At 50.0% G+C, this 20,137-nt stretch overlaps 2 protein-coding genes across 3 annotated transcripts; both read left to right on the top strand.

Moving 5' to 3' along the window:
- Positions 1–602: 602 nt before the first annotated feature.
- Positions 603–1,793, top strand: socs4 (suppressor of cytokine signaling 4). Its single transcript, XM_056413333.1, has one exon. It carries the CDS (start codon positions 603–605, stop codon positions 1,791–1,793), a length of 1,191 nt encoding a protein of 396 aa, XP_056269308.1.
- A 2,159-nt stretch (positions 1,794–3,952) lies between these two features.
- wdhd1 (WD repeat and HMG-box DNA binding protein 1) lies at positions 3,953–19,063 on the top strand. Of its 2 annotated transcripts, none has more exons than XM_056413265.1 (24): positions 3,953–4,221; positions 5,244–5,355; positions 5,428–5,579; positions 5,914–6,025; positions 6,218–6,268; positions 6,343–6,438; positions 6,532–6,624; positions 7,284–7,390; positions 7,472–7,610; positions 7,688–7,886; positions 10,090–10,250; positions 10,343–10,527; positions 10,603–10,844; positions 12,971–13,108; positions 13,191–13,347; positions 13,434–13,548; positions 13,642–13,773; positions 14,437–14,654; positions 14,725–14,915; positions 15,024–15,055; positions 17,113–17,265; positions 17,608–17,750; positions 17,840–17,975; positions 18,724–19,063. In XM_056413265.1, the coding sequence occupies exons 1-24, from the start codon at positions 4,145–4,147 to the stop codon at positions 18,895–18,897; spliced, it is 3,315 nt and encodes a 1,104-aa protein (XP_056269240.1). In that variant the 5' UTR covers positions 3,953–4,144; the 3' UTR covers positions 18,898–19,063. The 2 variants fall into 2 exon arrangements, with proteins under 2 accessions (XP_056269240.1, XP_056269239.1); XM_056413264.1 differs by having other exon boundaries at positions 7,685–7,886.
- The last annotated feature ends 1,074 nt before the right edge of the window (positions 19,064–20,137 follow it).

The raw sequence follows: 20,137 nt of genomic DNA, 5'->3' as shown, positions 1-20,137 counted from the left end.
TTCATCCTCAGAGGCTCTGGAGGTAAGAGCACCTCCTCTTCATCCTCAGAGGCTCTGGAGGTAAGAGCACCTCCTCTTCATCCTCAGAGGCTCTGAAGGTAAGAGCACCTCCTCTTCATCCTCAGAGGCTCTGGAGGTAAGAGCACATCCTCTTCATCCTCAGAGGCTCGTCTGAGGCGGCGGACTGAAGCTGTGTGAGCGGTTTAACCGAACTTTGCATGAAGAGAAGTCTGTTAGTATTCAGGAGCGGATCAATCTTCAGCCTGCAGGCGGTTTCTGAATGACGCATTGATCATTGATCAGAAGAATGTCTCCAGTGAGCCAGATGAATAGTTACCAAAATGGATCTGATACATTAGAGAATATATATCTGAGTGTTTTTGATAGTCGCATGTTTCCTTGACAACATGGCCCCTTCTGGCGCGTGATATCTGGTATGTAGAACTCTCAGTAAAGTCCTTTTCTGAATGGCTCTCTGTGTTGTGTCTGTATCTGACCTCCCTGATGCAGTCTCAGCGTTTTGAGAACAGACTGATGTGTTCCTGCTGAGAGTCGCGGTCCTGAAATCCCGCTTTCTTTCTTTTCTCATGAAGGAAGCCGCCATGTCGGAGAAGACGCCGCGCGGCGCCGACACGCGGCCCAAATCCGGCCTCCGCAGCTGGAGCGCAGACAGCTGCGTGTGGCGGGGGAAGAAACGCTCGCGCAGCGCTCGCAACGGGTCGAGTCCCGGGGGGCCGGAGGCGCCGGCGCAGGAGGAGCCGGGCGTGCGCTCCACTTCCTGTCCGAGGCGGCGCCGGGACAGGAAGTGCAGCTGCGGCGCTCTCGACGACAACGCGTTGACGTCCGCGGACATCGAGGTGGTGTGTCGGAAGGCCTTGTCCCGGCGCTCCCTGCGGCAGAAGTTCCAGGACGCGGTGGGCCAGTGTTTCCCGCTGCGCTCCCACCACCACCAGCACCGCCAGCACCGCCCGCCGGGCTCCTCGCGGCCCTTCTCGGTGCTCTTCTGGTCCAAGCGCAAGATCCACGTCTCCGAGCTCCTGCAGGACAACTGCCCCTTCTCGCCCAAATCGGAACTGGCCCGATGTTGGCACCTCGTAAAGAATCACGCCACGCACAGCGGCGCCCTCAAACACATGGAGGCTCCCCTCAGGCCCGACGCCTCGCCCTCCTCCACCTCCCCGCCGCAGACCCCTCTCTCCTGGGAGGACGTCTGCTGCTCCCCCGGGCCCGGAGGCACCAGCCTGGAGGACTGGGACCCCTCTGGTCCTCGCGGCGGAGCGGCCGAGGGCAGCTGCGGCCACACCGACTACATCCTGGTCCCGGACCTGCTCCAGATCAACAACAGCTCCTGTTACTGGGGCGTGTTGAACCGCTTCGAGGCGGAGGAGCTGCTGGAGGGCAAACCGGAGGGCACCTTCCTGCTCCGAGACTCGGCCCAAGACGAGTTCCTCTTCTCGGTCAGCTTCCGCCGCTACAGCCGCTCGCTGCACGCGCGCATCGAGCAGAACGACCGGCGCTTCAGCTTCGACGTGCGCGACCCGTGCATGTACCGGGACCCCAGCGTGACGGGCCTGCTGAGGCACTACAGCGACCCGGCCAGCTGCCTCTTCTTCGAGCCGCTGCTGTCGCGGCCGCTGCCGAGGTCCTTCCCCTTCACCCTGCAGCACCTGTGCAGGACCGTGATCTGCAGCCGCGCCACCTACCGGGGCATCGGCGACCTGCCGCTGCCCCCGCAGCTCAGGGACTTCCTCCAGCAGTACCACATCAAGTGTAACGGCGCCTGCACCTTGTGACGGGGCCTCGGGGCGCTCGGCAAGGAGCCCGGTGGAAGCTGCGTCTCTTTGAGGTCTGAAAGCTGCTTTGAGACGTTGGTCGATCTCGCTGCATCAAGAGACAGAAGAATTAAAGCTGCTCTACAGATTCATTCACTGTGGGACCACATGGACAATGTGTTGTCCCTCAGTGCCGAGGGATGGTTTGACACCTGAGACGATGAGGGTCTGGAGTTAAACATTCTCCTAAACACTTAACATCCTTAGTGGAGTAATACATTACACTTTCACCCTCACTTTTAGTGGAATATTGACACTTACCCCCCTTTGACTCCGAGTCAATCTGTTGGACATCACATGGACCTCTGTTCCCTCTAGTGGCCACTTGAGGAACTGCACCTTTTCCGATTGGCGGGCTGAGAGCAAACCTCCCGTCATGAACTCATAGGAATGAAACAGGAATAGCATTCGATTATTGTTTATTTGAGTGTAGAAATATTGTACATAGGGAAATGTCTTTAATATTACAACATAAATCCATTTAATTTGAAACTTTCAAAATAAAAGCACGGGACATTTTTCTTTAATTTCTTTAAGAAAAGGGGATCACGTGTCTTTCAAGCCGTCAGGGGCCACATGAAATGATGCGGCGGGCCGGGTTTGGCCCGCGGGCCTTGTGTTTGACACCTGTGAAATACACTGTTCAACACACACGTGGCTTCAGGGTTTCGTCATCTCGCCGGCCACAAGGTGGCGCCACAACTGCACCGATGGGAAGACTCCAGCCGCCTCCTCAGTGCCGAGTCCCAGCCAACACAATATCTCTTATAAATAAATGTCAGAGATGTTCTCTGGATCTGGCTTCAATGATTTGACTGTCAATTCAAATCTGAATCATGCACCGAGCAACTTTATTTGATTTTGTATGAAGTGAATTAAACTGTTTTTTAAACTAATTTCCAGTGTTCTGTGTTTTTACTGCAAAAGAAACCTCGTAAACGACTGGCCCTCAATTCTGCTAGTAATTGAGAGTATAATTTAAAGTGTGTCTACTCTATTAAAATAATACAGCAACTTGCTGTAATTTGGTGAAATAAACACATATATATAGTATTTTACCTACTTACAATGTACAGTATCTATATTGTATTGAAATACATTAAGTTACTGTACTTGAAATAGACGGTTTGTATGACCGTTAGGATCATGGGACCAAGTGTTATCACTCCCACAATGCATTGCTTTCAAAGCGATAATACAGTACGTTAGTGTTAACATTTACATCAAAGGGTTCTCCTCCCGCTGTGTTCTGACTCTGGGCCCTCAGGGCCACCGTACCGAGACCGGTCCACTGGGACCCGGCAGAGTTCTCAAAGTATTTCAATCCCGTTGTTTCCCGCCCTGGAGGCGTATAACACATTCACCGATACACTCGATTACAATAAATGCCATGTGCACCGCCTCTCCGCTTCGGTGTCACCTCTTGACCCGTTTACCCAGAATGCAGCAGCTTGTGCACTCACAAATAAACTGAATCGAATTGAGCATGGCCTTCAGACGGGCTGATGTAACGGAGAGCTTCTGAAGCCGCTGAGAGAACAATGGCTGCCGAAAGGACACCTTTGAAGCCTGGCAGAGCGAAGGAGATACGGAGGTGAAGAACACGAGTCACGCGTCACGATTCAGATTCATTCTTCTTCTCTCAGACTGATTCACGTCGTTCAGCCTGCAGAGAACAAATGATGAAGAAATGATAAAGAAATAATAAAGAAATGATAAAGAAACAATAAAGAAATGATAAAGAAACAATAAAGAAATGATAAAGAAACGATAAATAAATGATAATACTTTATGATGTATTATTAAAGGTTCAGCCACCCAGCAGTAAATACAACAATTATAATCCAGTAGTTTTATATTTATTATTCTGAAATTGTCCATTCGGCATAATAATTAATTCGACTAATAATTCTTTAAATAAATATAATACTTTTGTACTTTTACTTAAGTAAGTTATTTTTAACTTTAACAGCAGTATTGATACTTTTACTTTGGTAAATACATAAAGAAAGAAGGGGGAGCCGAAGTGGGCGGGGTCACGGTGGTTGCGTCATGACGTAGCTGGCGGGAGAGTCGCAGCGCGGGAGATTCAGGAGCAGAGAACGGAACCGGAACTGGAACCCTGTCCGCTGAAGAACCACCCGCGTACCATATACTTGTGTTTTAGTAGTGTTTACTTTATACTCGTGTTTTATTATCGTGTACTTTAACCTCGTGTTTTAGTATCGTGTACTTTATCCACGTGTTTTAGTATTGTGTACTTTATCCTCGTGTTTTAGTATTGTGTAGTATATTGTCGTGTTTGAGTGGAAATGCCCTGCGAGAGGAAGCCGATGCGCTACGGGCACTCGGAGGGACACACCGAGGTCTGCTACGACGAGTCCGGGAAGTAAGTTCACCGACATGAAGTATTTACATTTAATTAAGAGTTAAATAGTTAAACAGAACTTCACCGCTTCTGTGTACTTCTACTATTGTACTCTTTGGTTCTGACCTGCTAAACTAACACAAACATCCTGAAGCTGTGTATACACAAATACAGGTGTATACGTGTGTATATATATATATATATATATATATATACACATACACATATATATATGCGTGTGTGTGTATATATATATATATACACACATACGTATATATATGTAAATATATATATATGTATATATATATGTGTATATATATATTTGTCTGTGTATATATATACATGTATATATATATACATACGTATATATATATGCGCGTGTGTGTGTGTGTGTGTATATATATACAGTATATATATATGTATATATATACATGTGTGTATATATATATATTTGTGTGTATACATACACATACACTCACTTCATGAGATTTGACAACCGGTGGATTTGCGTGCTCACGGTAACCATGGTAACCAGCCTCGTTCACGATGCGTCTGGATCGCAACGAGACCACTATGAGTCCTCATGATGCCTCACAGCAGGGATTCCCAAAGTGTGCTGCCTCTAGGGGGTGCGCGAGAGGAAAAATGTAATGGTGGTCTAATGGTGTAATAATTAATATTAAACATTCTCAGGGCTCTCAAGTGTCATTTCGGTCTTAACCAGTGGCGTCCCTAGGCTAAAAAACCCGGGGCTAAACCCGGGGCTAAACCCCCCCCCCCCCCCCCCCGTCAACAACTCTTGCATTCTGTTGCGTTTTTTTTTAACGGTGTGGGGGATTGGGGGTGCGTGAACCCGGTCGGGATGTAGAAGGGGGTGCGTCGTCTAAAAAGTTTGGGAACCCCTGCCTCACAGTAACACGACTTAAAGGGACAGTGCATCTATTTATTGACCGGGTGTTGTTTAATGAGTGTGTTGTCTCCAGTGTGTAGTTGCGTGATAATCAGAGTGTAGCGTAAAGATGAATGAATCGATGCCGCCTCAGGTTCCTGGTGACCTGCGGCAACGATGGAGACGTCCGTATCTGGGAGGGTCTGGACGACGACGACCCCAAGTTCATCACTGTGGGGGAGAAGGTCTACTCGATGGCCCTCAAGGTGGGTCTGGGCTCTTTTGAGGGCGCGTGATGGGCCTTTCCCTCGTGACCGCGTCCCTTTCCCCCGCCGCAGAACGGCAAGCTGGTGACGGCGAGCTCCAACAACACGGTGCAGATCCACACGTTCCCCGACGGCGAGCCGGACGGCATCCTGACCCGGTTCACCACCAACGCCACGCACGTCGCCTTCAACGCCAGCGGCTCCAGGGTCGCTGCGGGCTCCAGGTACTTCCCCTTTAAATATGAACATGAGAAGGTGAGGTTCAGGCTGCAGGTACTTCCCCTTTAAATATGAACATGAGGAGAAGCAGACCCCCCCCCCCCCCCCAGCTGATCACAGCGATGGAGGCACGGAGCGTGGCTCCTTATTGATCGCCTCGTGGCGTATTGATCGTCACATTCGAGGCTGTTGGGGACAATTTGACATCCGGACGTTGGGAGGAAATCAGGATGATTATTTCGTTATTATTTATCTCGTTTATCGATTTGACAATTTCCCCTCGTGCCGCTTCACAGCTGATGTCCCTCTGATCACGTAGTTCCTCCTCCTCCTCCTCAGTGACTTCATGGTGAAGGTGGTGGAGGTGGCCGACAGCAGCCGGCAGAAAACGCTCCGTGGCCACGATGCGCCGGTCCTCAGTGTGACCTTTGACCCCAAAGATGACTTTCTGGTGCGTGAGCCGTCGGCGATGCCTTCACTGTCCCTTAAACGGAATGGATTTCACCAAACCGTTGACAGAGGAACGCTCATTATTCATTTATAGTGCCCGATGTATTTTAGGAGTCACGTAATGAACTGTATTGAGAGGCGGAGCCTCGCGGCACGTCTCCACCAACCGGTAACGACCTTCTGCTCCCGGCAGGCGTCCGCCAGCTGCGACGGCTCGGTGGTGGTCTGGAGCATCGAGGATCAGGTACGGTGTTTACCTCGATGTTGTTGTCGCCCGGCCGGCGGCGGCTCGGTGCTGACGCGCTCCGTGTCCTCCAGGCGCCGCTGGTCCGCTGGCCGCTGCTGCAGAAGAGCAACGACGTCGGCAACGCCGCCAGCCTGTGTCGCCTGGCCTGGCAGCCGGCGGCAGGGAAGGTTGGTGACATGCCCCTTTCTAAAGGTTGACACGCCCCCCTTTTGAGACTGACACGCCCCCTTTGAAGCTTTGTGTGTGTGTGTGTGGCTCAGTTGTTAGCGGTTCCCGTGGAGACGAAGGTGCACCTGTACGAGCGAGAGTCCTGGAACCTCGTGAGCACGCTGACCGACGACCTGCTGACACAGGTAGGACACGTCTCACCTCCTTAAAGCCTGTCTCACCTCCTCCCCCTTAAAGCCTGTCTCCCCCCCTCCCCCTTAAAGCCTGTCTCCCCTCCTCCCCTTAAAGCCTGTCTCACCTCCTCCCCCTTAAAGCCTGTCTCACCTCCTCCCCTTAAAGCCTGTCTCACCTCCTCCCCTTAAAGCCTGTCTCCCCTCCTCCCCCTTAAAGCCTGTCTCCCCTCCCCTTAAAGCCTGTCTCCCCTCCTCCCCATTAAAGCCTGTCTCCCCTCCTCCCTTTAAAGCCTGTCTCCCATCCTCCCCTTAAAGCCTGTCTCCTCCTCCCTTAAAGCCTGTCTCCCCTCCTCCCCTTAAAGCCTGTCTCCTCCTCCCTTAAAGCATGTCTCCTCCCCTTAAAGCCTGTCTCACCTCCTCCCCCCTAAAGCCTGTCTCACCTCCTCCCTTAAAGCCTGTCTCCTCCCCCTTAAAGCCTGTCTCACCTCCTCCCCCTTAAAGCCTGTCTCCCCTCCTCCCCTTAAAGCCTGTCTCCCCTCCTCCCCTTAAAGCCTGTCTCCCCTCCTCCCCTTAAAGCCTGTCTCCCCTCCTCCCCTTAAAGCCTGTCTCCCCCTCCCTAAAGCCTGTCTCCCCCTCCTCCCCCCTAAAGCCTGTCTCACCCTCCCCTGCAGCCCCTGAACGTGGTGGTCTGGTCTCCGTGTGGCGGGTTCCTGGCGGGCGGCGCTGTGGGCGGCGCCCTGACGGTTTGGGACGTGAGCAGCGAGCTCTGCGTGGAAAGGTAAAGGTCGGCAGGTCGCGAGCGTCCCGTCGGCGAGGCGTTCAGGGACCTCCGCGGCTGACGTAGTTGTCCCCGCTGCAGGCAGAAGCACGAGAAGGGCTTCACGGTGTGCGGCCTGGCCTGGAGCCCGTCGGGCCGCCAGCTGGCCTACACCGACACGGAGGGCTGCCTGGGGCTGCTGGAGGGCCTGGGCTGCTCCTCCTCCTCCTCCTCTTCCTCGGTACTGATCAGTTACAAACAAACTGCTCTCTTCCCGTGTTTCCTTCTTCACGTTTTCTCTTCGCTAACTTCCAGCAGGAGAAGAAACCGACGAAAGACTTCGACAACCTGTTCGACGACGATGACGACGACCGCCCGATGGACGACGGGCTGAGCACCGGACGCTCGCCGGATAAGAAACCCGACGAAGACGACAACGACGACGACGACTTCCTCGTGCCCTCGACGGGGCGGGCGAGGAACCGAGGCGCGATCCTGGACGACGAGAACTCTCTGGGTGAGTGAGGCAGTCAAGAAATAACACAACAGGAAATGAAATGTTCTGGATTTAACATCCATCCAACCATCCAACTATCCACCCATCCATCCAACCACCCAACTATCCATCCATCCAACTATCCATCCACCCATCCACCCAACCACCCATCCATCCAACCATAATAATAATAATAATAATAATCATTTATTTTATATAGCGCTTCTCAAGGCACCCGAAGTCGCTTTACAGAGTGCAGAGTCCAGTAGTCACACACACACAGTCATACCGGTGGTGGTAAGCTACATCAGTAGCCACAGCTGCCCTGGGGCAGACTGACGGAAGCGTGGCAGCCAATCAGCGCCTCCGGCCCCTCCCCCACCACCAGCACTCATTCACATCCATATGAACCGGGGTGAGGCTGCGGTGCATGTCTTTATGATGGTGGGGGAAGCCGGAGTACCCGGAGGAAACCCACGCAGGCACGAGGAGAACATGCAAACTCCACACAGAAAGGACCTGGGACGACCGGGATTCGAACCCAGGGCCTTCGTGCTGTGAGGCGACAGTGCTAACCACTGAGCCACCGTGCTGCCCATCCACCCATCCATCCATCCATCCATCCACCCAACCAACCATCCATCCAACCAACCATCCAACCATCCAACTATCCATCCACCCATCCAACCACCCAACCATCCACCCACCCATCCATCCAACCATCCACCCATCCAACCATCCAACCAACCATCCATCTAATCATCCATCCTCATCTGTTTCGTCCGGGTCGGTCGCGGTGGCAGCTGACCCAGACTTCCCTTTCAACCGCAACACTCTCCAGCTCATTCTGGGGGATCATGAGGCGTTCAGGCCAGCTGGGAGATATAAACCCTCCAGTGGGTCCGGGGTCTCCTCCCATTGGACGTGTCTAAAAAACCTCTGAAGGCTCCAGGAGGCCCGAACCACCTCCACTGACTCCTTTAGACACGAAGGAGTAGAGGCTGAACTCCAAGCTCCCTCCTGGTGTCCGAGGTCCTTCCTCTATCTCTAAGGCTCCTAGAGGAACCTTGTTTCCTTACTCTATCTCTAAGGCTCCTAGAGGAACCTTGTTTCCTTACTCTATCTCTAAGGCTCCGAGAGGAACCTTGTTTCCTTACTCTATCTCTAAGGCTCCGAGAGGAACCTCATCTCCTTACTCTATCTCTAAGGCTCCTAGAGGAACCTCATCTCCTTCCTCTATCTCTAAGGCTCCTAGAGGAACCTCATCTCCTTCCTCTATCTCTAAGGCTCCTAGAGGAACCTCATCTCTTTACTCTATCTCTAAGGCTCCTAGAGGAACCTCATCTCCTTCCTCTATCTCTAAGGCTCCTAGAGGAACCTCATCTCCTTCCTCTATCTCTAAGGCTCCTAGAGGAACCTTGTCTCCTTACTCTATCTCTAAGGCTCCTAGAGGAACCTCATCTCCTTACTCTATCTCTAAGGCTCCTAGAGGAACCTCATCTCCTTCCTCTATCTCTAAGGCTCCTAGAGGAACCTCATCTCCTTACTCTATCTCTAAGGCTCCTAGAGGAACCTCATCTCCTTCCTCTATCTCTAAGGCTCCGAGAGGAACCTCATCTCCTTACTCTATCTCTAAGGCTCCTAGAGGAACCTCATCTCCTTACTCTATCTCTAAGGCTCCTAGAGGAACCTCATCTCCTTCCTCTATCTCTAAGGCTCCTAGAGGAACCTCATCTCCTTCCTCTATCTCTAAGGCTCCTAGAGGAACCTCATCTCCTTCCTCTATCTCTCAGGCTCCTACAGAGGAACCTCATCTCCTTACTCTATCTCTAAGGCTCCTAGAGGAACCTCATCTCCTTCCTCTATCTCTAAGGCTCCTAGAGGAACCTCATCTCCTTCCTCTATCTCTCAGGCTGAGCCCTCGGGTTGAGGGTTGGGTTTTGGTGCGATACGTTTGCAAAGTCCACCTCTGAGCCCCCTGGTGGTGGAGCATGGTATTGGTTCTGGACAAACCGCGGCTAGCACAGGAGTCCAGTCCCAGAACACGGCTCGGTTCAGATCAGAAGCCGTTCCTCACATGACCTCCAGGTTTCGTTGAAGTCTCCCAGGTGAACGATGGCGTCGGCAGGCGGCGCCGTGTCCAGGACCCCCGGCTCCTCCCCCACGGTACGGTGGCGATTCGCAAATTTAACATAAAAACACTTCTATTGTTCCTTTTCTTCAGATGCCACGTCGGTGGAGCTCAGTCGGGACGAGTACGGCGGCGCGGCGGTGCCGGCCGCCGCTCCGCCCCTTCGCCCCGCCTACGAGGGGCCCCTGCCGACGGCGCCCCAGAAGGCCTTCCAGCCGGGCTCCACCCCGGCTCACCTCACGCACCGCTTCATGGTCGACCTCCGACTCCAACATCTTGACTTCATTTGGTGTTTGTTTGGCGCTCGGTCTTCAACGCGTGGTTATTTCCTCTCGCCGCTCCTCAGGTGTGGAACTCGGTGGGAATCGTCCGCGGCTACAACGACGAGGAGGACAACGCCGTGGACGTGGAGTTCCACGACACGGCCGTGCACCACGCCATGCACCTCACCAACTCGCTGGGTTACACCATGGCGGATCTTTCCCAGGAGGCCGTGCTGCTGGCCTGCCGAGGCACGGACGAGCTCGCCAGGTAGACCGCCGCCTGCCGCTCAGGGCCCCGCGGTCTGCAGGAGAGTCTTATCTTCCTCCTCCTCCTCCTCCTCAGCAAGCTGCAGTGCCTCCACTTCTCCTCCTGGGACACCAACAAGGAGTGGATGGTGGACCTGCCGCCGGGCGAGGACGTGCGGGCGCTGTGTCTCGGGCGGCGCTGGGCGGCGGTCGCCACCAGCAAGCTGATGCTCCGCCTCTTCTCCATCGGAGGAGTCCAGAGGGAAGTGTTCAGCCTGCCGGGCAACGTGGTCGCCATGGCGACGCACGGAGAGCAGCTGCTCATCGTCTACCACCGGGGTTAGGACACACACACACACACACACACACACACACACAGCCTCCTGTCTCATGTCTCCTACCTCCTTTCTCATGTCTCCTACCTCATGTCCCGTGTCTCATGTCTCCTACCTCCTGTCTCATGTCTCCTACCTCCTGTCTCATGTCTCCTGTCTCATGTCTCCTACCTCATGTCTCCTGTCTCATGTCTCCTGTCTCATGTCTCCTACCTCCTGTCTCATGTCTCCTACCCCCTGTCTCCTGTCTCATGTCTCCTACCTCCTGTCTCATGTCTCCTGTCTCCTACCCCCTGTCTCATGTCCCCTGTCTCATGTCTCCTACCTCTTGTCTCATGTCTCCTACCTCCTGTCTCATGTCTCCTGTCTCCTACCCCCTGTCTCATGTCTCCTGTCTCATGTCCCCTGTCTCCTGTCTCATGTCTCCTACCTCCTGTCTCATGTCCCCTGTCTCATGTCTCCTACCTCCTGTCTCATGTCTCCTACCTCCTGTCTCATGTCTCCTGTCTCATGTCCCCTGTCTCATGTCCCCTGTCTCCTGTCCCATGTCTCATGTCTCCTATCTCATGTCCCCTGTCTCCTGTCCCATGTCTCCTACCTCCTATCTCATGTCCCCTGTCTCATGTCCCCTGTCTCCTGCCTCATGTCCCCTGTCTCATGTCTCCTACCTCCTGTCTCATGTCTCCTACCTCATGTCCCCTGTCTTATGTCCCCTGTCTCATGTCCCCTGTCTCATGTCCCCTGTCTCATGTCCCCTGTCTCCTGTCCCCTACCTCATGTCCCCTGTCTCATGTCTCCTACCTCCTGTCTCATGTCCCCTGTCTCCTATCTCATGTCCCCTGTCTCATGTCCCCTGTCTCATGTCTCCTGTCTCATGTCTCCTACCTCCTACCTCATGTCCCCTGTCTCATGTCTCCTACCTCCTGTCTCATGTCCCCTGTCTCATGTCTCCTTTCTCATGTCTCCTACCTCCTGTCTCATGTCTCCTACCCCCTGTCTCATGTCTCCTGTCTCCTACCTCATGTCCCCTGTCTCATGTCTTCTACCCCCTGTCTCCTGTCTCATGTCCCATGTCTCCTGTCTCATGTGTCATGTCCCCTGTCTCATGTCTCCTACCTCCTGTCTCATGTCCCCTGTCTCCTGTCTCATGTCTCCTACCTCCTGTCTCATGTCTCCTACCTCATGTCTCCTGTCTTATGTCTCATGTCCCCTGTCTCATGTCTCCTACCTCATGTCCCCTGTCTCATGTCCCCTGTCTCCTACCTCATGTCCCCTGTCTCATGTATCATGTCCCCTGTCTCATGTCTCCTACCTCCTGTCTCATGTCCCCTGTCTCATGTCCCCTGTCTCCTATCTCATGTCCCCTGTCTCATGTCTCCTACCTCCTGTCTCATGTCCCCTGTCTCATGTCTCCTACCTCCTGTCTCATGTCCCCTGTCTCCTACCTCCTGTCTCATGTCTCCTACCTCATGTCTCCTGTCTCCTACCCCCTGTCTTATGTCCCCTGTCTCATGTCCCCTGTCTCATGTCCCCTGTCTCATGTCTCCTACCTCCTGTCTCATGTCCCCTGTCTCATGTCTCCTACCTCCTGTCTCATGTCCCCTGTCTCATGTCTCCTGTCTCATGTCCCCTGTCTCATGTCTCATGTCTCCTACCTCCTGTCTCATGTCTCCTGTCTCATGTCCCCTGTCTCATGTCTCCTGTCTCATGTCCCCTGTCTCATGTCTCCTACCTCCTGTCTCATGTCCCCTGTCTCATGTCTCCTACCTCCTGTCTCATGTCCCCTGTCTCCTGTCTCATGTGTCATGTCCCCTGTCTCATGTCTCCTGTCCCCTGTCTCATGTCTCCTACCTCCTGTCTCATGTCCCCTGTCTCATGTCCCCTGTCTCATGTCCCCTGTCTCATGTCTCATGTCTCCTACCTCCTGTCTCATGTCTCATGTCTCCTACCTCCTGTCTCATGTCCCCTGTCTCCTATCTCATGTCCCCTGTCTCATGTCTCCTACCTCCTGTCTCATGTCTCCTACCTCCTGTCTCATGTCCCCTGTCTCATGTCTGCTACCTCCTGTCTCATGTCCCCTGTCTCATGTCTCCTACCTCCTGTCTCATGTCCCCTGTCTCCTGTCTCCAGCTCCGGGCTTCGATGGGGACCAGGCTCTGGGCGTCCAGCTGCTGCAGGTGTGTGCGGGGGGGAAGCAGCTGGTCCACGGGGAGCCGCTGCCTCTGTCTCCTCAGACCCACCTCACCTGGCTCGGGTTCTCCGCCGAGGGTTAGTTTGGTTCTCCTGGTTCTCCTGGAACACGTTCTCCTTGTCAGAGTGTCAGAAACGGATGTTTTGTTTGGTCCTCCAGGGACCCCGTGCTACGTGGACTCGGACGGCGTGGTCCGGATGCTGAACCGTTCCCTCGGCAACACGTGGACGCCGGTGTGCAACACCAGAGAGACCTGCAAGAGCAGGTCCGACCACTACTGGGTGGTCGGGGTCCACGAGAACCCGCAGCAGCTCCGGTGAGCCCTCTGGGGTCTTCTTCATGGCCGGTGGAGTCCGGTTCCCCCAGCGGATCCCCGTGTCTCACGCTGTCTCCTCCCCTCAGGTGTGTGCCCTGTAAGGGCTCCAGGTACCCGCCCACGCTGCCCAGGCCCGCGGTGGCCATCTTGCCCTTCAAGCTGCCGCTGTGCCAGACCTCCACGGAGAAGGGCCTGATGGAGGTGACCTCCTGGTCCTGACCCGCCGCCGGGGACAGGAGCTCCACTAATAAGACCAGGAGCACTCAGACTGACTCCTCCCCTCTCCTCCTCCAGGAGCAGTACTGGCGTTCAGTCCTCTTCCACAACCACTTCAGCTTCCTGTCCTCCAGCGGCTACGAGGTGGACGAGGACGGACAGACTCGTTCCCAGAAGGAGCAGCAAGAGCTCCTCATGAAGATGTTCGCCGTGAGTCTGAAGCACCATGTTATTATGATTATTATTATTATCATTATTATCATTTTTATAACTCATTAATATTATTGTTCTTATTATTATTGTTATTATAACTATTATTACTATCATGAATATTGTTATTATTATTATAACTATTATTATTATTATAATTACTATTATTATTGTTATTTGTATTATTACTATTGTTATTATTATCATTATTACAGTGTGTACTGCAGTCTTAACATATATTTAATAAAAAATATATATTATAGTATTGTATAAATAATATTACTTATACTATATAATTAGAATATATTTTTAAACCAAATAATTACTTACAATAATAAACATATTGTATAAAGTATATATTTAATATTTTATATAGTATATATATTTAATATTATATTGTCTGTGTGTATGTATATTTATGTGTGTGTGTGTATTTTTATATATATAAATATATAAAATATATGAGAAGTAAAAAAACAAAGGATGAAGAGATAAAAATTAAACCTCAAAGTACTTGTTTTAATATTGTGTCATTTTTAAATAAAGATGGGTTCAGGGTGCTGATAAAAACCATGGAAACCTCAGAGAGTATCATCGTGACTTCAGAGCTGAGCCTGCTGTGTTCATTGTCGTTGTTGTTGTTGTTGTTGTTGTGGTGTCCAGCTGTCCTGTAAGCTGGACAGAGAGTTCCGCTGCGTGGAGCTGGCGGAGCTCATGACCCAGAGCGTGGTGACGCTCGCCGTCCGCTACGCGGCGCGCTCCCGCCGCATGGCGCTCGCCCAGCGGCTCAGCGAGCTCGCCCTGGAGAAGGCCAATCAGATCATGGGGGAGGAGTCAGAGGAGGAGGAGCCAGAGTCCTCCGCCGGAAGACGGCCCTCTGGGTGTGTGTGTGTGTGTGTGTGTGAATATCTTCGGGCGAGATTTTAATTCACGAGTTTCTTATTGAAACAGGTACGAGGTCCCGGGGCGGCGTCATAGCAACAGATGTCATCAGGAGGAGGAGGAGGGGGAGGAGCCAGTAGAAGAGCTCAGGGAGGAGGAAGAGGAGGAGGAGGAGGAGGGGGGGGAAGAATCCAGTAAACGTTCTGCAGGTGTGAATCCGTTTGCTCAAGAAACCGGTTCACCTGGGACTCTGACGCCTGGTGAGTGTGTATGTGTCAGTGTGTGTGTGTGTAAACTATATTAATATATACATTTATTATTATTACAAATTATTTCAATTTGCTTCTAATTTCTTATTTTTTTGGCAGTTGTTAAAGTCGGACGTGCGAATCCCTTCAAGGTAAGAACTGAGTGAGACGAATTGTGAGACGCTCGTATAGAGCGACACGTTAGCATATAGAGCGACATGTTCATATATAGAGCGACACGCTCACATATAGAGCGACATGTTCATATAGAGCGACACGTTCACATATAGAGCGACACGTTCGCATATAGAGCGACACATTCACATATAGAGCGACACGTTTACATATAGAGAGACACGCTCACATATAGAGCATCACGTTCACATATAGAGCTACACGTTTACATATAGAGAGATACGCTCACGTATAGAGCGACATGCTCGCATATAGAGCGACACGCTCGCATATAGAGCGACAAGTTCGCATATAGAGCGACACACTCGCATATAGAGCATCACGCTTGCATATAGAGCGACATGTTTACATATAGAGTGACACGCTTGCATATAGAGTGACGTGTTCATATATAGAGCGACACACTCGCATATAGAGCATCACGTTCACATATAGAGTGACACGTTTACATATAGAGCGACACGTTTACATATAGAGAGACACGCTCGCATATAGAGTGTCATGTTCGCATATAGAGTGACATGTTTACATATAGCGCGACATGTTTACATATAGAGAGACACGCTCGCATATAGAGCATCACGCTCACATATAGAGCGACACGTTTACATAGAGAGCATCACGCTCACATATAGAGCCACATTTACATAGAGACATGCTCACATATAGAGCATCACGCTCACATATAGAGCGACATGTTCACATATAGAGCGACATGTTCACATATAGAGTGACACGCTCACATGTAGAGCGACACACTCATATATAGAGTGACGTGTTCACATATAGAGCGACACACTCATATATAGAGCGACATGTTCACGTATAGAGCGACACGTTCACATATAGAGCGGCACACTCATATATAGTGATGTGTTCACATATAGAGCGACACGCTCACGTATAGAGCGACATGCTCATATATAGAGCGACATGTTCACGTATAGAGTGTCACGTTCACATATAGAGCGACACACTCATATAGAGCGACACGTTCACATATAGAGTGACACGTTCACATATAGAGCGACACGTTCATACATCGAGCGACGTGTTCACATATAGAGCGACATGTTCACGTATAGAGCGACACGCTCACGTATTGAGCGACATGTTCACATATAGAGCGACGCGTTCACGTATAGAGCAACACGTTCACATATAGAGTGACACATTCACATATAGAGCGACACGTTCACATATAGAGTGACACGTACACATATAGAGCGACAAGTTCACGTATAGAGCGACATGCTCACATATAGAGCGACACACTCACATAAAGAGGTTTTATCCTAATTCAACACAAAATGCTACTTTGAATGACTTTCCTGAATTCTCTGGATCTCTAATTGGCTCCGCCCCTTCATGATGTCATCTCCATTCAGAGATCACTGCCTTCCACAAACAAGGAACAGAACACAAAGATAGCAAAAGCACTGCATGTCCCTAGAGATGCAGTTGGAATCAGAGGTCAAAGGTCAAAGTTGAAGAGTGGTTCCGCCAATAAAGCTCGTGTGCAACGGGGGTTGAATCATTGAATCATTTTTTTTGCATTTGTATCGGGCGAGACGAAGAGTGACGCCTGTAGTGGCACTCCGTCTAGTTCTGGTTCTTCTGTACCACTCTTTTGAGATCAGTCTTTAAAGCTATTCATTGAAACACGAGTGACACAAGTAGTTTCATACAAAATGATGTTTACTTAAAAAAAACGTATCGTACACGGTCACACGGTCAAAAAACGATGTCGCTTCCAACACTCTGAACTCAAACACGACTGACAGTCCAACACAGCTGTTATCCTGACGTGACGTCATCTGATTGGAAGCTTACATTCAGACAAATTATTAAGCTTTCAAATACAATACTAAATTATATATGTTAAACTAAACATTCTTTCAAATCATAATGAAAAGGATTCATATTCAGTTACCTTTTTAAATCTTTTAAAACTAAATTATTATAACAAATGAAATCATGCATTTGGCTCTTACGACGCCTCTTCGTCCCGCAGGTCCTCGGCTCGGGGGCGTCTTCGTCGCCTCGAGCGACCAGCATCCTGGACAACATGGCGTCCGGCAGGAAGTCGTCTCCGCTCGCCGCCGCGGGGGGAAAGCCCAACAGAGGGCCCGTCCTCAAGCCACTGGCCCCCCGGCCCAGAACCAAGGTACCCGGACCTCATGTTTCACCCCCTGGTCCTCAACGGGCCGAGAACCTAAATGACCCAGAGTTAAATATTTGTCGCACGCGGTGTGTTCAAGGAGCGTCGAAAAGATGAACGTTTGACCATTTATTTGATCAAGAAAGGCTTTTCCCTCGCGCCGGTGTGCGTTTGGGGGGGGTTGTGTTATTGCGCAACAATTACTGCTGCGTTACTTTGACTTGTTTCACTTAAAAATGTCAGATTTGACTTGATCGTCTTTGTTTGTGAGTTTAAATAAAGTTTATTCGACTTCAGGCCCTCGTGCCTCAGTGTGACGACAGGCTGACCGTCTGCTCTCCTCTCCAGACTCAGTCCACTCTGCTGACGATGACGAGCACGAAGAAGAAGACGACGACGACTCGGGAGGTCAGTCAGCCAGAAGCCCCGCCCCTAGCCACGCCTCTAGCCCCGCCTCCAGCCTCTCCCGCCGACGACGCAGAAAATAAAAGGTAAAAAGATGGAATCCGTTCGACCCGTTTAAAAATTAAAAAAAAGTGACGTGGTCGGCTCTGACTCGTGTTGCGTTCGCTGCCTTCAGGCCCAAAACGGGCTTCCAGCTCTGGCTGGAGGAGAACAGGAAGAGCATCACGGCCGACCGGCCGGACCTGGAGGAGACGGAGGTCATCAAGGAGGCCATGGGGCGCTTCAGGGCGCTGGCGGCGGAGGAGCGCCTGGTGAGCAGCCGTCCAATCGGGAGCCGGGTAGCGTTGCATCGTTTCTGGGTTCCCCAAAAAACATCCAGATTTTAGGAGCAAGTCGTCAGTGATGACCTCATCCTGTCGTCCCCACGGCGATGTGTGCGTCTGTGTAGCCGGTCCATCAAGACCTGATGTACCTAGCGATGCTTTGATAAGACCTCCGTGAGCCGAGGGTTCTGATGTCCAACAACAACAACAAGGGGTTGTTTACTTGAGATGAGAATATTATCTTTTAGTAAATTTGCAATATTACAGCAAAGAGAAACTATGATCAATAAGTAATCTACAGCAAAGACCTGACGGCGTCGCCACGGTGACGTGTGATCCTCAGACTTCCTGCCTGCTCTGCGTCACAGGAGAAACTAACATTTATATTTCACATTGAGGCAGCGGCGACGTACTTTATATCATTTTTATTAGAGTTTCACCTTTTTTTTTAAAAATCTAATTTATTATATGTTTTCCCCCTTTGATTTAATATTGTAACGTATTTCAGTTTTTTTCTCTTTCTTTCACAGTTATTATTTTTTATTAATCAGTATATATATTTGTTTCCCTTTTAGCTCTTAAGAAAAGTGTGTGTGTTTAATCTCCAGGCTTATTTTGGGAGGTTTTAGCTTGTTTACTTGTTGTTGATTTGTGTGTGTACTTTAGGATGTGTGTGTGGTCATGTAATGTGCGCTTCATGTCCTCTTGTGTGTTTGTTTTGTATAATTCTGTTCAGTCGTGGACGGAGAGAGCAAAAGGTCAAACTGGAGACGATCTGAAGAAGAGGAAGAGAGGAGGAGGAGGAGTAGGAGATGAGACTGGACCGGCGGAGGCAGATGAAAATAGTGCCAAGAAGAAGAAGTCCCTGGATCCCTCCGCCAAGCTTTCAGCGTTCGCCTTTAAAAGCTAAACTTTAGTAACTCTGGTTCTCGGTTCCTCCTCAGAACGGGGAAAGTCCTCCAGAAGCTTCCAGCTGAACAACTTTCACCAATGATGTTTATTTTGTTTACTTGTTTACATTCATGACATTTCTTCTTCTGTCTTTTTAAAAAGTTTAATAAATGTAATGTTCTTGATTTTCTTCTCCTTCATTGAGGAGATTCACGCTCCACTTCCTGTCTGACGCTCAGCTCGAAGCTCATTGGTTCCTACGAATAACGTTAAAGTAACACATAGATTTATCTTTACAAAACAACAACAACAACAACAATAACCGGTTCCAGCTGGTCATTTCAGCTTTAACAGGCGGGAGGAGACGGTGTGTTTTTGGGACTATTTTCAGCGGCGCATTGATCCAGATCCGTCTGGTTGCACTTGTCCCACTTTTTAAAAAGACAAATCTTTCTGTCCCAATTCTATAAAACATGAGAAGAGCAGATTAGTGACATTTATTCATTTAATTTAATTAGAAAAATCTTTTTGTGCTTTAAAAATATCTCATAACGAAAGTAAAGTCCTAACTTTACTGAACCGTTATGTTCTTAAATTAATTAGATTTTAAATGGCGTTAACTTCTCTTCCTGCTCGTTTCAGGAAGAGAAATTACGTGATTATAGATAAAGTTTATTATTTATTTATTTACACATTTCAGCAACAATTCAATAAAATATAAAAAGCCTCGAGACGAAGAAGAAACAAACATTTAGATATAATTAAAACCACCGAAGAGCCAAAAGAACGTTTAACAGTTTAACAGAATAAGATGTTGAATACAAGAATTAAAGTTTATTTAATAAAAGGCAAACCGAAAAGTTGTGATTTTAAAATAAGTTCTTATACTTCAGTTTATTGGTTATTTGAGGCTTGAAAAGTCCTTAAAATAAATCAATCGGTGAACTAAAACAAATGAATACACCTCGTCATGGCAGGAGTACAATCTGAAGTATTTGTACTTCTTACTGTCATTTATTAGCGATATCCTTATTCTACAAATAAATACAAACAGATACAACTCCAGAGTCAATGAAACAACATGTACTTAAGAAGAGGAGGAGGAGGAGACGTTTGTCTTCAGGGGCCGGTATTTCAAAATGATCCACCAGGATTAATCCTCCTGGATTGGATTAAATCCTGATCAGATCCCAAAAACGGGTATTTCAAAGCAAATCTGATCCTGAAGATTCAGATTCGGATTTGGTAATCCAATCCTG

This window comes from Pseudoliparis swirei, chromosome 4, assembly GCF_029220125.1.
Source record: "Pseudoliparis swirei isolate HS2019 ecotype Mariana Trench chromosome 4, NWPU_hadal_v1, whole genome shotgun sequence".
In the NCBI taxonomy this organism is placed as follows: Eukaryota; Metazoa; Chordata; class Actinopteri; order Perciformes; family Liparidae; genus Pseudoliparis; species Pseudoliparis swirei.
The sequence above is the reverse complement of the archived record's forward strand: the minus strand, read 5'-3'. Positions and strand labels throughout refer to the sequence as shown.